The 17,654-nt window shown below is 36.3% G+C and overlaps 1 protein-coding gene across 8 annotated transcripts in view; it reads right to left on the reverse strand.

Moving 5' to 3' along the window:
- Nucleotides 1-397: 397 nt before the first annotated feature.
- LRRFIP2 (LRR binding FLII interacting protein 2) overlaps nt 398-17,654 on the reverse strand; it is a 61,279-nt gene continuing 44,022 nt past the window's right edge. For 5 of the 8 annotated variants that reach the window (XM_082291013.1, XM_082291011.1, XM_082291010.1 and 2 more), the window contains 10 exons: nt 14,048-14,218; nt 13,642-13,734; nt 11,190-11,282; nt 7,793-7,894; nt 7,410-7,542; nt 6,073-6,122; nt 4,174-4,294; nt 3,085-3,164; nt 2,020-2,124; nt 398-1,264 (listed from right to left, as the gene is read on the reverse strand). In XM_082291013.1, coding sequence (XP_082147139.1) covers nt 1,154-1,264; nt 2,020-2,124; nt 3,085-3,164; nt 4,174-4,294; nt 6,073-6,122; nt 7,410-7,542; nt 7,793-7,894; nt 11,190-11,282; nt 13,642-13,734; nt 14,048-14,218 — 1,059 coding nt within the window. In that variant the 3' untranslated portion in view covers nt 398-1,153. Of the gene's footprint in view, nt 1,265-2,019; nt 2,211-3,084; nt 3,165-4,173; nt 4,295-6,072; nt 6,123-7,409; nt 7,543-7,792; nt 7,895-11,189; nt 11,283-13,641; nt 13,735-14,047; nt 14,219-17,654 lie in introns of all 8 variants that reach the window. The other 3 variants (XR_014226834.1, XR_014226832.1, XR_014226833.1) reach the window with 3 other exon arrangements.

Below are 17,654 nucleotides of genomic sequence, written 5' to 3' on the forward strand. Positions count from 1 at the left end.
TGGCCTCAAGAAAAGTTCAACACAGGGGCAGTGCCACTTCAAACACTTCAGAATGGCCTCTGCAGGTGCTACTGACTTCCTACTTGTCAGCTCGAAGAGTGGAAGTTCTTAATAGTATTCACTGTCTACAGGGAGTATGCTACTAACATAAACCACATCATTGCAGAAAACACCTTTTGCCTTGTGAAGCTCCTCTGCTCCATGGTAATACTGTCAAACAGTAGCAGACTAGGTTAAGAAAAAAAAATTCAAACTCATACTTCCAAAGGCAAAAAGATACCTGTTAAGAATATAAAGATCAGATTCTATTATTCTACAGATTTTGCTCTGTCCTGTTAGCATCTCAGTATTCAAAAGAAAACACAAAACATCCAGTTTTGGTCAGTAAAGTGTCCATTTAATAAACTCCTTACCCACATTTCTCACCCCCTTCCTCCCACCATAAAATTTCAATTCCCACTTAAGCGGATGACACAATTTGATGGTTTATAACTTCCATTTTTAAAACTGTACTCTTAATACTAAGAGTATCAGGGGCTAGTATTTGACAAAATTACATAGAAGTCAGATGTGCCCATGCAAAAGAAGCAGATCTTTATATACAGTCCCTATTTTTTCTTATAAATTTAAATATTTTAAAAAATGTATTTTCAAAATGTATAAAGTTTAGGGAATACCCCAAATGTATCTTAAAATAAAATGCTTTCTGGTTTCAAAGGTTATTTCAACAATGAAGTTTAAATTGCACCAGATAAAAGGCACTTGTGCTGTGTGATGTCTTAAGCAAGTATATGTTAGTTTTGTAATACAGTGTCTTGAATTCATGCAGCTGTCTCTGAGCATCAAGCATCATTAAAGCAGCCAAAAGAGATCATGAGTAAACTTGATTCCACAGTTGTAAAAACATACAGCATTGTGCTCCATCTTTGACTCTAGAATCAAACACTACTGAAAAATTGCTGTCATTCACATGGGAATTCAATCTACGTTTCATTCTCTCATAAATTACAAAAAGTATGTCACTTAATTATGAAACTAAACCACCAGTGACAGCTCAGTGTTCGCATAGTTTGTGCCACTGAAAGTCTGTTTTTATAAACAAGCTAGGGACTAGTTATTCAAGGAGCAGTGCATTGTATTTTCAATTTCCATTTCACTGTTGAGATAAAAGCGCAGTCCTATTTGCCTTCATCTTCTCCAGCCTTTTCATTAAATGGCTATTGGTCATCTCCATCTCTTCTATCTTATCCAGTGCTGTTCTTAACTATAAAATGAAAAAAAAAAATATGATCCCTTTAGCTTGTTTGGACTTTGTGCTGTTCTCAAGCTTTGTAAGAGGAATAAAAGTATATGTTTCATAAGAATGTCACAGTAGTTAAGATATAACACTTTCATTATTGCAGGCAGATTAAACAGAATTCAACTGTTAAAAATAAGTGTGAAGCAACTGAAACATGAACTGTATTCATTCCAAAAGAACTAGGTGCCTGCAGCCTCCCATTACATGAAAGCAATTTACCTAGAACAAGGTAAAGTACTGTCCACCACTATTACTTGCATACAGCTATGTATTCCCATCACAGTTAACAGGTATCATGCTAGTGATGCAGCAGCTCTTAAGCAAGAATGATCAACAGCTCAGTTAAATACAGCTTCTTCCCAGAATCCTGTGAGGTGCAAGTTGGAAAATTCCCAGGCTGTCACTTGACATAGGGATCATTCAACTTTCCAGCAACTTTTGTAGAAGGATTACTTTAAAACATTACAAGTTATCATATTTAGAAAAAAATACCACTTAGAATGCTCCCTTCCAAGGAAGTACAGCATTGAATTGTAGTTAGTATTACTTTAATGTGCTAGATGTCTGCTGAATGTAACACTAAGACTTGAAGGTTATCTCAAAAAACAATTAAAAGCTGTAACTGAAGATTACAAAAAAAACAGAGCTTGGGAGGCAAAAGACAGAGCAGCTCAAGACAGAAAGGAACATACAGCTGGAAAGGAAACCAAGTCAGTTACCTCTCGCTGAAGCTTCCTTTTTTCAGCTTTGAGTTCATCTTCTACTTTTTCTGCATTTTCTGCTGCATTTTTATACCTTGCAACCTGTCCCTCAAGTCGTCCAATCTGTAAACCCAAACAAGACAAAAGGAACATACTCAGGTGTTCCACCTGGAGTTCACCTGCCACCAGCTGTTCTTCCCAGGACAAAGCTGAGAACAGACAGAAGGTTAAAGAACACACCTTTTAAAACATGTTTAGATCAGAAAACTAATTCCTTAGAGAACAGAATCAACATAAGCAGAGAGAGAAGAGCTGGAATACAAAAAATCAAGAATTGGGAAACCCATGGGATTAAAAATGGAAGTAGAAAGTTGAAAAGCAGAAACCATATGAAAAGGTGCAAAGTAGAAAGGAGACTGTGAACTGTTATTGGGGACATGATGAAAGAGGTCTTGAGCCCAACCACAGAGTTCAGTAAGGAGAGGGCTTGAGACAAATCCTGATTGCAACCTGTAGATGTTAAAACCCACTGGCTGGATTGTTCTATGTACAGCTCCCTGCTACCCCTAAATCCACATGACAGGCTACTAGACTGAATCTGTGCAAAAGAGAAAAGATATGCATCTGTGATTTAAATTATAATCCTTTATGTAGTTTTTAGGTAATAAGCTGTAGTTAAGTTCCTAAAATACAAAAGTATGGCAGAATATAAAGAGGAACTGAAGCTACTAGTTCAAGAAAATAAATTTATTTAACTTAATTACTTGTAAGAACGTTCTAAATACTGTGGAAGGCACATAATTTACTCTCTAAATTCGAGAGTTATACATCTGTGAAAACAATCACACTTATTAATAAAGTCAATAACATGTTTTTATAGTTCAGCATCTTGGTAGATTTTCCCTTATGATTAGACTGTACGCAGGTCTTTAACTGCAGGAAATACAAAAACTGTGCTGTCATTCTATGCAAAATAAATATCAATCAGTAAATTAAATGAGGAAATATGCTTTCATAGTTTTTGTTGAAAAAAGTATTGTAGAAGTGTGCAGTGTAATAACAAACATGAAGAAAGACACTTACATTTTGTTCCAAAGTAGCTATATCTTGTTCAGCTTTTGAAAGCTTGAATTTGTATTCACTAATTTGTCTGTTGGCATCTCCTAGACAAAATTTGACATGAATATGTTAGTCAAAGCAACTCTCTAAACTAGCAGTTTCCCTTTTAATTAAAAGATCATTCATTAAAAAGACCATTTTATTGAGAAGCCCATACACAGGATCACAGAGAGGTAAATGTTCTTTTGGCAATCTTCGAGAGTATGGAAAGGAAGTAATTTTCCTTTATTTAGAGAACACAACTACTGTCTCTATAAAAGTGTGCATTTAATCTCACGTGCACCAATGAGATACACACCTTTTAAAACACGTGTTTAGCTGAGCAAACTAATTCCTTAGAGAACAGAATCAACATAATAATCAACACACACTGCAAAATGTCAGACCTTAATAAACATAACACCAGCAACATTCAACTTAGACAGCTGTAATAGTATTTGAATAGTAAGGAGCACAAGGCATGAACTTGACTGATAAACTCTAAGGAGCTCTGCAAATTATTTTGGTGTTACATTTGAGCCCTCACATTGCCAGTGCTTTGTTCATGTTCATTGACACAAGCATATTAAACGACAGTCTGCCAAAGAAGTAAGTTTTCAGCTGAAGAAATAGCTTGCTTGAAACGAAAAGCAGCTTAGTGCTTCTGTAAAGCAACACTAAATATTAGGTAAAATAAATTTTCATGTTTTGCTTCAAGACAATAGTCTTCTAGATTAAGTTTCTATATCAGAGATTGAACAAAATCATCACGTAGAATAGATATTAAAAAAAGTCTTAGCTGAAATTCTATTGTCTAAAAATTGTATTCAAGTAGTGGCACCCAATCTAGGCAAGGTTATCAACTGAAAAATAACTTCCCAGAATGTTGTTATTCAACACTGAAAGAGGTAGATTTTTAAGCTATTCTGCAGTGAGGAATTCCATGCAAGGACATACACCAACAAAAACCCATCTGCTCAACAATGTAGTCACTCACAATACTACTAGTGCTCAACAAAAGGAGTTGGAGGTCCTCTCTGCAAGAATAACTTTGAACAGTCACCATATACCTACTTTGCATTTCAATTAGTTGCAAGTCAGAGCCATTCTCTAAGCCTATTATATCTGGATTCATGCCATCACTTTTAGAGTATTTCTGTCGTTCTTCTTCCAACTGCATCTTCAGTTTTCTAACCTGAAAAAGAAGCGTTTCTTTATGAAAAAGAGACTCCCAGAAGGTCAGTAGTTGTGTATCTAAATGTTCAATGGTGGAAAGGCAGAGTAGTCCTGAGATGTCACTGGCTGAGAAGGTTCTGTAAACAAGAATAGTAGAGCCACGCAGGGGAGTCAGTCCCTGAAGTCTGTGGCTGTAGCCCCCCAGCCCCATCACTGGGCGAGTACCCTCTGAATGTCAATGCACAACCCAAGCCCACCAGTTTGGTCAGTGCTGCAGTGATATCTGCACAGTGCAGGAGCACCCAGTAACTAACACAGCTCACTTTTCAGAAGAGGAGATGGCATTAAACTCCATTTATGGATTTCTTCTACTGCATATCTTCTCCGCTCTAAACACACACGAAGATATTGAACAATATCCTAGTCAGTTTAAAGAGAGAATAATCCATGGCTTTTTTAGGGGGTCCTCTCTCATACTCCACCCGGAAACAATGGTCCTAGGCAAGTCTGTAGTGCACATTAGTCTTTAACAGTTCCATTTCATGCTACAGAAACTGTCTCTCAATTTTTCCAGTAGTCAGATGTGGATACAAAAATGCTGCTAGCAAGGAATTTTCCTGGTTCTTCTAAACCGTGGGATACTTTTCTCTCTCATGGAAGATAATAGCAGAAGTTCTGTGAACACCTGCGACCTTGTAGAACTATGTTTATGGTACAGTAGAAAAATATTTTGACAATGGATGTTTTAGGATTTTAGCCAGTCACCCCAAGGGGTGGCTGATCCTTTGTCCAATTAGACTATGAAGAAAAGGCCTATAAAAGAGTTTGTAAAATACTTAAATCAATCAATCTTGCTGCACAATTCCTGCCTGCTGGATCTTCTCTCCTCCTCCTCCCTATGGCTGCGAGACATGGCAATATCGACAGCGGAAACAGTCAGGGAACACAGATTTCTCAGCTATGTCCTCTGTGTATGGACATTATGAAAGAAGTAGGAGCTAAAAATATTGCCCTACAGATTAGCAGTGTATGAGTTAACTTGAAAAACCCCCATTCATGATACAAATCAAATAGATGATCAGTGATTTTTAAATTATACAGTGATAAATATGTGCATACATATTTATATATATTTTATACTATACTTTATTGGCATTCCAAACAAGTATCTATACTATAATTAAAGTTCATTCACAGCAAAACCAAATGTTGACAACAATGGTTTAAATTTGCAATGTCTTCAACTAGAAGGGCAAAAACTGTAGTATTCTTAACAATTGCTCGATGGCTGTATGTTTGCTTGAGTCCTTTCTCCTCAAAACAGAGCTGTATTCAAACACAACTACTTTGATAATACTAATTTTCTCTTTGAGTAACAGAAATTATCAATGAAATAGGATCACTCAGTAATTTTGAAAAAAATGCCACTTGAGCTTATGAGAGTGTAATTTTACTGACTTTAATATTTCTCCATAAGACAAAATAAAGAGCTTTAAGTATGTGCACTAATAGTAAAGTCAGGAACAAGTTAGTTCAGCTAACCAGTTAGTGAAATGACGTTTCTTTACCAACCAAGATCAAAGTCCCATGGATAAGGACACTAGCAAGAGAAACTGCTGATTCCTGGCAGTCAGTGAGGTAGGAAATTGAGCATTTTATTTTCCTTTAGTGCTTATGTATTTGATTAAGCACCTTTGGTGCTTAACATTTGTTTAATGCTTATATATAAATAGTATATATTTGTATCAGCAAAATGATACACAAAGGTCTATTTCTGACAGGAATAACTTATTTTACCTGGGACAGTAATTCCTCCTTTTCTCCAGCCAGTTTTCGTAGCCTGATATCTAAAACCAAAGAACCCAATTAAAAATCAGAGAAATCTGTAACAAAGAATATGTTTTTCATAACTTTTTGTTACATTCCAAATGAAATGCTCTTCAAAGCTAATAGCACTGGGACCACAAAACTTTGATATTTCACTAATAACACAACAACCTTCAGTTAATAGCAGAAAAAAGGAAAAAGTATTTAATTCGCACTGTTTATTAGTGTAACAATTCTAAAAGCAAGACCTCAGAGTTCACTAAATCTTTAAAGCAGATTAACAACTGAAGATTTTTTTTTAATACTAAAACAATTTTGTTCCATATCCAGAACAGCCATTTCCAACAAAAGTTTCTTCTGATTGTGTATTCTTTTCCCTGCCTTATTTGAAGGTTGGTGTCACTTCAGGGAAGCCACTAAGCTTCCCCATATGTTTAGAAAGTTTGCAAAAAGTGTTCCGAAACAACAAAAAAAGTACCTGGAAAAGGACCCACAGGAATGCAGCAATATCTCTACTTAGTCGCAAGATCAGTAATGGCTACAAAACAGTCTATCAAGCAACACTGTGCTAAGACTTGAGCAGCTCCCTTACAAATTGTAACTTCGACAGAAATGAAGCATAATGACATTTGTATTTCCCTGTGAGGGAGCCACAGCAGAAATACATATCAAGTCTAATTTCTGTCAATACAAAAATATGCAACTATTATATATTTTGTAGAGGTATAATTCAAGTATATACAGATGTTTTTCTACATGTTAACAGAGTTTTACAGTGGATTGACCTTGCATACAACAACTTGCTCAACCTAAGGATAAAAGCAAGTTAAAGTAACTTAACCCTGAAACCCCCACTTAGTGTCTCTGTTGTCCCTGTCACTTTTTCAGTGTTTTTAAATGTGAATGTTTATTTTTCTAATGAATGTGATGGAAGACTGCACTTGCTGTTCTTTCAATGATTATGCATACTTCTAAAGAATTATTTTCATGAAACACAATGGAAAACATACTAATCCAAAAGATGACACTTTTAAGCAAGATGTTTTCTGACGGTTTTAGAACAGGAACTGGACCAAGAGAACTAATCAGTTTCAAACATCTAAGCACATATTTTTTCTTACTCAAAAGATACATCTGTCTTTTTACTCAGAACAAACAAAAAATTAAAATCAATCCTGAAAATTGTATAAGCATATATTCCAGAAGCATCACAGGTGCTTGCATCTGCATCTGTAAATCACACCCACTGTGGACGAGAGGCAACAAAGACCTCAAAAACTCTATAAAGTATGCTAGGATATTTTTACCTAGTGGTCCTTCTCCTGCAGATTCCAAGACCTGAGCAGCTTCCTGTGATACAACTGTTATTGTACCAACCACCGATTCATGGTTTACATCACCATTTGGTGTGCCATCCGGAATTATAACTAATCCGTGTTTCTAAAAATGCAAAAGAAAAATAAACTAGTCATACAACAGAAGTGCTAAAATATAAATGAACAGAAAAGTTTTTTAAGAGCTTTTCAAGTTCATTGAAACCATTACAATGATATGGACCATTTATCCTACCCTAAGGTCAGGTTTTCAGATTGCAAAATAATAGTAACCATTCTTCCTCTTTTTTACTGACCTTGATTTCATGCCCCATTCCTGGATTTCTGTTACTGTAAAGTAACTACTACCAACATACCTGTCCTCTCTTCATTGTTTCCTTCAGGTCAGCCAACTCCTCTCTGAGCTCATCTCGCTCATTCTTAATGCAGTCAAAGTAATCTTTCTGTCTTTCTAGGGCCTGGGCTCAGGCAGATAGCAAGAAAAAGAATGGCACAGAGAAAAAGCATATGACAGCAGAAAGATTTTCTACAAGTAAATACAAAGAGCTCAATAAAAGTAAAGAAATTAAAAGTGCTTTTCAAATATGTAGTAACATACATCTCTGATAACTGCCTTCCCCAAGTTGCATATCTAACTTCATGCTGCATTTGTCATAACACTTTTTTCAAAACTCTTAGTAGATTTTTTATTTAGTGAATTCTACTTTTTGGTAAACCTTGATAAACTAAATTGAGTACCAAAAGAATAAGTGATTCTTCTTCATAGAGGCACTCTGCAGCAAGAAATAAAATTGCTAAAATTCAAATGGCAAAGATCCTAAAACATTACATCTATTGAACTAATTTCTCTGCCTTTTATAAGGTACAGAAGTAGAAATCATACATCATCGAAGACCTTGAATGTATCCACTCACAAATACTAGTGTATTTTACTAGTTGCTTAAGGGTTACAACACCATTTACTAAACCCAAAGCAGTCAGTTTTAGAGGGAAAAAAAAGGCAGCAAACACTGGTAGCACTATTTTAGCACAAAAAAAGTGTGGCAGCTACAAGTGAAATATGGATGTAAATAGGTTTGCCTACCTATGCTGGAGCGGTGTTACCTGACAGTTAGCCGGACACTTTCACTTGACTGGGCAGCATTTGATATTGTATGCATTACAAATAATCCTCACCATACAACAACTGCAAAAGTATGCACACATTTTTGCCAAGAAAATGATCCAACTAAACCTTATGTTGTGCATGAATGTGTAGGAATGGATTGATACCAAGAAAGAAATGGAAGTGTATACATTTGTACTGTACTTGCCCCACATAACTGCAGTATGCTGGATTTTAATAATCATCTAGAATCTGTGTACTAGAGCAATGTTTTAAAGCATTACTCAGTTTCAACAGAAAACTTTGACAATTTGATGTATTAGTATGTAAATGTAACATTTAAAATAAAGGCAAATCAACATGTGTGAAAACATTAGCTGACATCTTAATTTAAAAATTCGTAAGATGTCCTTTTATTTCCTAGCACACACTAGATCTCTAACTACATTATATATGGCATGAAGAACCTTAATCATTACATCATTTTGTGCTCTACTTAAAAGACACATACATCTTTTTAATTTTTGAAGAACAGTGGTAGGGGAAGGGGAAGTAAGCTCACCACTTGAGAGAATGGACACAGTGGCCCAGAATCACACACAGATTGTGTGCACTCGACAGTGTCCTGTGACGATGCTGACCTTCCCCAAACTTATTTTCTGTCCTCACCCTCTAATACACAAGTGTTGGAAATCAGAAAATTCTGATGGGAAGGAAAGTGAAACTGATACAACTATGTATTTCTACCTATGTAGATCTAAGTAAACATTATTCAAAACCACTAAAAATCCTAACTGTTTGTATGCTCAGGGTTTAATTTAATATGACATGGATTTTGCACAAAATTTACCTCTGCAATTCTTCTATCGGGGCAGGGAACAGGAATCAGGACAATAAAGCTCTGCAGGGATATTTTACCATACTGGTATGAGCAAAATCTGATCATATGCCAGAATGCAAGAGACGTCTGGGGTCCTAACTCAGAGTTGCCATTACTAATTGAAAATTTGGAGCCACTAAACAGTAAAATAACTGTATATTTCAGGAGTATTACCCAAAGCTATAACTCAGTGTCCTCATACTGATCTAATTTAAGATCAAATATAACCACAAATTTCAATCACTGTAGAAACAGGACAACATAAGAAGGCAGGTGTAAAACAAACTTGTGCTATTTTTGTTCTGTTTGCCTCCCTTTCTTTCTCTAAAACAGCTAAAAAGTCTTGTATACATTGTAAAATTAGGTTGCAATTCCAGTTATAAGCTACACTGTGAAGCTTCTCAGAGACTTCTAAAGCTAGAATAGGTAAAAATTAGCAAAGCTGCTCAGCAGGAGGGAGAAAGGCTCAAAAACTATGAGCTAGGAAAAGTATGTAAATTTTTATAGATATGAGAAAGAACAGCATTTTTATACTTTCATATCTAAGAGACTTCAATTCTGAGAGTTAAAAAAAAAACCTAACTAGAAAAATAACCAGCTATGGTGTTCATAAGAACACAAACTGGCAGGGCAATTTTGGCTAAAGGAAAATATATCTATCTTTCTTGTCATTCTGGCTGTATTTGAATATGGGATATGCTTGTACTAACTCTGGCAATGTATTTGAAAGAGCACAAAAATATTGCAGAAATTGAGACAGTCCAGTATACAAATGTGAGAAATAAGTATGGAAAGAATAGGGTAAATTAAAGATAAAAAGCTTTCAAAAGAATATTCAGAAAACTTTAGAATGCTGACATTTTTTTATGATGGAAGAGAAAGACTGAAACATGAAAAAAATTTAAGACAGCATAGCTTTTGAACTGGGCACCATCAGTTAAAAGGCAACTTTTCAAAGTGACTTGAACTCCAGCAAATAAAACAATTTTCAAAGAAATCTGCATATATTGAAATATGGTGTAAAATTCAGGTAGAGAGAAATGACCCCTTGAGCTGTTAAGAGGCAGACAATTCCTTTTTGAAGACTTTCCAATTAACTCCCTATTGCCACCCGGCAATGTACTTGTGTCCCAGAACATCTGCAAGTTCAGAGCCATGTAGTGATCACTGAGGGTCAGTCTGACTCAGCTCTACGACTTCTACACTGCCCAGAAGTGAAGCTGAAAAACCCTGCCTGACCTACATTAGCTGCATAGTATCAGCACAGTTCTTCCTGTACCACCTTTCTTCCTATATAGGAGCCCTACAGATGCTCCTCAAAAGGTCACCTACAACCACTGTTTCAATTACAACTCTCAATTCCCAAAGTATTTCTTGTGTCATATCACAAAACCAGCTTGGTTCAGTGTTACAGCTAAGCTAACCAATCCTGCAAGGATCAGAAGCATAATACGGGAATGAGCAAGTTGGTCGCAGAAGTCAATTAAAGCTCCTATTTTTTACCACTAAGCATGCCATTAAAAATTTTGTAAAAAAATTGTAAAATTGTATGTGTAACAGTTCATGTTACAGATTTAATTAGTACTACTTATCATTATGCAAGTAAAGTGTGGCTTGTTTTCTGAAGAGAAAGACTGCAAAACATTTTATGCATTTAAGGTGGGTGTGGCCTTAATTTCTTTGGAGTACACAGCATTCCTTGGGGTGTAGAGGGCATCCATCTACTTCTAAATTAAAAAAATACTTTCCTCCCACATTTGATTCATACCCCTATTTTTTTATCTTTCCAATTAATTGTCTCCTGGAGATCAAACACTTCTTTGGTTATGGAGTCTATATTCTCCTGCATACGTTGATTCTCCTGTGGTAAATAGGATGAGGGAAGAATAAAAGAGGAAAGAGAAGTAAGGAAATGGAAAAAAAAAATCCCAAACATTAAAACAGATAAAGGAAACTAAGTAATAAAAGTCAACCAAAGAGTTTATGAGCATGAAGTTACAGAAACAGCGTGCAGTTTAATGTAATATACTTCTCATTAATTCATGCAAGAGAATGGTATTTAATTCTATTCAATGAATGTTGTCGGGAAAACTTAATGCAGCTAGAGTTACTTTTCTTTACAGAATCACAGAATCACTAGGTTGGAAGAGACCTTCAAGATCGAGTCCAACCAATGCCCTAACCTCAACTAAACCATGGCACCAGGTGCCACGTCCAATCTTTTTTTAAACACATCCAGGGATGGTGACTCCACCACCTCCCCAGGCAGACAATTCCAGTATTTAACCACTCTTTCCATGAAAAACTTTTTCCTAATATCCAACCTGTATTTCCCTTGGCACAGCTTAAGACTGTGTCCTCTCGCTCTGTCCGTTGCTGCCTGGAGAAAGAGACCAACCCCCACCACCCTTCAGGAAGTTGTAGAGAGTGGTAAAGTCACCTCTGAGTCTCCTTTTCTCCAGGCTAAACAACCCCAGCTCCCTCAGTGACTGTTCCCACTGCAGTCTGTGGATAGGAACAATTACTCTGCTGTAATTTCCAGATACCTTCAAGTCCCCTTTGGAAGTGAATACTAATGTTAACAACTGGTTTTATTAATGTTTTACAAAATAAAATAATCTTGAAAGTATAAAGAAGGGAGTTTGAATCAAACATCCAGGAAGTGAAAGACAACTGCTGAGTGCTCTCTGATATTATATGAATACCTATCAAGTACATTCCTATTTTTTTAGCTGACTGTCCCTGCATTTTGCTGCTTGCCCTGCAAACATAATTAAAGTCTTAGCTATGAAGACGACATAAGAATTTTGTGGGCTAGAGACAATTTTTTCCCTCTTAATGAGTGAACTTGATTTTACATCTGGGAATGAAGACAATGTCTTTCTGCAAAAAGCTACATGGCTTCAGCTAGATTTCCTGATAGTGTTAATAGATGAGGAAACGACACAAATAAGTGGTAAATACAGGTCAAACCTTCAAAGGAACTGGATATATTTGTGAATATTTGACACATGCTACATTCTACCAAAGCAAACGCTCCAGACACATCTGCTCTATATTCTTGGTTCATATACTTAAACCCTACCAAAACCCCAAAAAAGAACATGCGAAGTTGTTCTTTAATTCTCAGCGAAGTCAAAGATAACTTAGAGCAAGCAACAGAGCTACAACAGAATTTTTAAAGGTTTTTTGCTTGTCAGCATTTATCTGACTCAAAATGCTGATACTTAGGGTAATCTTAATCCTTTTCTTCTGCTAGTAAGTCATACCAACTCCAGTTCATGAAGCATAATACTTCCAAAACAGAACTGGGACTTTTCAGAAACCTTTTGGAGTTACAGTACTACCCTCTAGAGAGCACAAGAGTATAGTGAATAAAGGATCAATGACTATTACACAGCTTTTGAAAATGACAGTGGAAACTTCGGCTTATACACTTAATGATCATCAATTTTTACTGAAATGAAGAGACAGTGGGAAAATTATGTAATAATTGAACTACAAATTCCAACTAAAATCATTGGGAAATGGACACCCACATACTGTAGACAAGATATATTTATATGTATGTATATATATATTTCTTTGTGGACCATTTTAAAATTAAGACTGATAATAACTCTGGGATTTCAGGGTGGGTGGGTTTGTTTCCAGAATAAAAGGGGAAAGGGGAAAAAGAACAGGGTGAGAGGGGAAAAGAACATACTGCACACCCAGCAACATGGTTTCGACCCAATAACATGCTGACCACTATTGCTGTGTATTATGCTTGACTGGTAGGCAAACAAATATTCACTACGGCAAACTTCAGTGGTTGATATAAAAGTCTGAAATAACTGAAATGGAAACTTCTGGTAAAAGAAAGAATAACATTTGGTATTATCCACACATCAGAACTTCTAGCTATGGAAAAACGTTTTTGGCCACACAAATATTACTTCTGCCCTCACAGCAAAGAAACATATAAGGAACATTCATGAGAGAACCACAATTCTCACAAGAATTAAAGGTTTTACAAGGTGTAATACATTTGAAAACCTTGCAGAGACATTCTCATAAATTTAGGAGGATCAGTAGCTTAAATTCTACCCACTAAAACAAGATAAATTCTTTCTTAAAAATGCAAGATTATGTTTAATCCTATTTTCTGTATGATTCTCATTCAAATCTTACACGATATTTATTTGCACAGGTTCTATCATACACTCATATGAACATACCTCTATCAATTCATCCCTCTGTCGAAGGCCCTCTTTAAATTCATCCAGCTTATGCTGCAGAACACTGCAGGTGTGTTTCTGTCTTTCCAATTCCTGTATTAAATAAATCCATTATTTATATTTATTTTGAGTTATGTAAGAGATTACTGCAAGGATTTGAGAAATTATACCTACCAAGCAGTTAAAAAAAAATCACTGAGCAGTTAAAAAAAGACCACTGAAGTGGTCTAGATAAGTTGTCCAGAATACTTACTACACAGAAGATTTTATTTAATAAACTGTAGAGAGAAAAGATGCCATAAAGACTTAAGCCCAATACTAACAAGTAAAGCTACTCTGAATGTTTACAGCTGTTCTTACTAAGTAGTCCAGATTTCTGTAGTTTATAATTAGAAAAAAAAAATACCTTTGACTTCTCTTCAGTCTCCCTATAGAACTCTGCTATCTGTTCTTCTTTCTCCTCAATAACATCCTTTAAAGTATCCACTTGGTAAACCAAGTTGTTTTTCTCATTGTCTAGTTGAGCATTTGAAACCATAGCTTTCTTGTACTTCTCTTCAACTTCAGCTAGTGAATCCTACAGATAGCAGAAAAGTTTACATTAGTCTAACTTTTCGATGCATTGTTATAATGTTAAAATACCACCATAATGTTAAAGAATGAGATGTTAAGACGGTTAAATTATGCAACCATTTTTGTTTCTGAAATACATTCTTTAGAGATACCAAGTCACAGTTCAGATCCATTATTCAATTTAGGTCATACACAACAATGAAAAGTTATCACTACAAAAGCATGAAAAATACAAGATAATATTCCACTCGCATTTTCTAATCTGCCACATTCAGCACAACTCACGGGGATGCAGCAGTAATATCACAGCTTCACCTTCTAGTGAATACAACATATCTAGTAGTAATATCACATATTCTCAAGGCATGCATGAAAAAACAGTTCAGAATGAGGCTACAAATCTGAGAGGACTTGGACAATTACATCAGTAAAAGAGATCACAAAAATAATTCCAAGAGTAGCTTTAACTTAATGCTCATTATTTAAGTAGTGTCCTATGACCTTAGATTCAAAATTTTAAGATAGCCACATTATTCCAGTAATAAGGATTTGCTATTTTAACAGATATTTTATCTTTGGTTTTTTTACTAAGATTCTTTTTAAAAGCATGTAAAGATTCACATACTTGATTTTCCACTTAAAGGTGTATATATACCTTGCTATATAGCCTCTTACACAAATCTCCCCCATTTACCATTTTATCCTATTTTTAGTTCTATATGGGTTTTTTTCTCAGAACTGTAACAAATGTCAACCATTTAAATACTTAGAACGACTATCACTCCAGGCACTTTTAAGCATGCCATTATTTCAATATGCATTACATGGGGGTTGGGACTTCTCATGGTTTAGTATAGTTTGGGTTTTTTGTTAAAGATCTTCATCAGCCACGGAAGTGATTCTTTGCAAAGAGGTGCTTACAGCTTCCTCTAGACTTGACAGAACCAATCAACTGGCTAGTTTGAATATTGGCAACTTTTTAAAGCCACTTAAGAAGCTTGACACGCCTCTGTGATCCACATTTAAGAACGAACAAAACCCGGGAAAGCTCTCTTGCTTCCAGCTTTTGGACATGTAACTGGGGGGCCTCTGCAGCCCAGCGGGGCCGGGCCGGGCCCTGCTCGGCCCGGGGCAGGCCGAGAGACAGTTATCCTGGAGCTGTGCGGCCCTGTTCCACCCACAGCCGCTCAGTGCGGGTCAGCCCCACAGCTCTGCTCCATGCAGGCAGCGCGGCACGCTTTCCCCCGCTCCAGTGTGGCCGAAGATTCATCTGAGGCTGCTGCCCGGCAAAGATCATGTGACCAACAGCGATAAGCGAATTCCAGCTGCGGGGCCGGGTGACATTAACCCTTTGTTAGTGCTGTTAAGTTTCCTCCAGAACAGATGAAGCCTGCAGAGACCAATCCTCTCCTGAGTCAGATGAAGAGGGAAGGTGGAGGCAAGTGAAGAGAACACCACAGAGACACGAAAGTCAGTGAGGAAGGAAGAACTGAAACCCTGAGGGAGGAGAAAGAGGAGATGCTTCAAGCCTAGAAGCTGAAATTCTGTTGTAAAGCTATGGTGATGGACTATGATACATCAGAGTACCCACTGTAATTTCATGAAGCATGGGGGGTTGGAGCGTTCAAATTGCAATTGTGAGCAAAAGTACCTGTGCTGAAACAAGCAAATGACTGTAATTGTGAGCAAAAGTACCTGTGCTGAAATAAGCAAATGTTGAAGTAGCTGTAATTTGATGAGAAGCTTGAACAGAGAGATGAAAATTATGAGGACCCTTTCTCCCATGGAGGGAGAAGACCTCTGTTCCCGGAGATGAAGATGCTCCCAGAGATAGGTGAAGAGAACCTTCGCCTCTGAACAGCTCATCCTTAAAATGATCCATTAGCTCAAGATTGGATCCTTGAAAACAGTTGTGGGGAAAGCTGTAAGTCAAGGGAAGGGACTCTCACATGTGAGCAGAGAACCAACCCGGGCGGCTGTCTCGCTGTGACATTGAAGCCATGAGAGAACTTCTTGTGGAGATGTCTCCATAGCATGAGCAAGAGAGACTCCTCTCCCTAAGTGAACTGGAAAAGATTATTATAGAAGTGGTAACCTGACTGAAAATCTCAAGGGTTGTCTTTTTACGTTGTCAGTGGGAGAAGGGAGAAAGGTGGGGGGAGAAGTGTTCTGAAGGTTTAGTCTGACTTTTTTTCTTTCTTTGAGGTCTGTTAATAAACTTCTTTATATTCTTTTAAGTTTTGTCCCTGCTTTGCTTTCTCCTAATTCTTATCTCACAGAAGGAAATAAGTAAGTAATGGATATTTTGAACCAAACCACTACACTTAATTGATGTTTCTGCCCGGTTTCCGAACTGAACCTGCTACAGGACTATATGATCTTGAAGGTCCATTGCAACCCCCTAACAGTCCATTATTTAAAAATAATAAAAATTGATTTTCAGAGTCCTAATTATAGAACTGGAACAGAACTATTAAGCCAATACCTGGACAAAGTAGATCTATGCCCTACTACAAATCTCCTTGTACTTCATGTAATCTGTTCCTTGAAGGCATAAGTAGCATTATCTCCATTTTTAATTATTTGTGTTATGACAGTAGAAGCACTTGCACAGAAAGGGCATGAAGCTTGGGTTTTCTGGAAAACATAACACTAAAACTAAGATATTAAGAGAGAAGGTGCCAACAATCTAAGTTTTCTAAGAAAATACTGAAGACTGCTATCTGTTAAACAGTAAAATTATGCAATCATTTTTGCTTTGGAATTATAGTCATGTCTTCTCTTTAGAAATACCAAGTCACAGTTCAATATTCTGCTATAAGAAAGTAAAAAACATCCCTATCCCCAAACCCTATTTCATGTTGTAAATCTCCAGTCTGGGAAAGCTGTCCCTAGAGTAGGTATTTTACCTTTTATAATTTTACCATAATCACATGTATTTATACATTTCTATTCTGTTCACTGAATTCTGGAATTTTCTGCTGGCGAAATGCAGTTTTTTGAAACCCCAGAAAAAATAACTACCGATCAGAAGAGACAAAACAGTGTAAGTTGTGAAAATATAGGAAAATACCATTATCATCTGGGTAGTAGCAAACAGCAAAGATGACTCAGGATAAGAAAAAAGAAAAAAATGAGAAAATATAAATGCAAGTAATTCTGAAGATTAAAACCAGAGAAAACATTTTTTTTTGAGATGCTGTAAATATGACAAATCTTGTAAAGATTGGCAAAAAAAAATACTATAGACAGCAAACCTAAAGATTTTCAAAGAATAATCCAGTTTAGAGTAAAAAAAAGGAAAATATTAGGATTATAATGAATGCTATAGTAATTTCACAGGGAAATATGAAATTTAACAGCAAAAAAATGCAACTAGGAACAAAAGTCCGATTTGATTATTTCTGTGAATGTGGTGACTGGAGTCATGTAGTAATTTT

Source organism: Coloeus monedula, assembly GCF_965178545.1.
Source record: "Coloeus monedula genome assembly, chromosome: 1".
Taxonomy (NCBI): domain Eukaryota; kingdom Metazoa; phylum Chordata; class Aves; order Passeriformes; family Corvidae; genus Coloeus; species Coloeus monedula.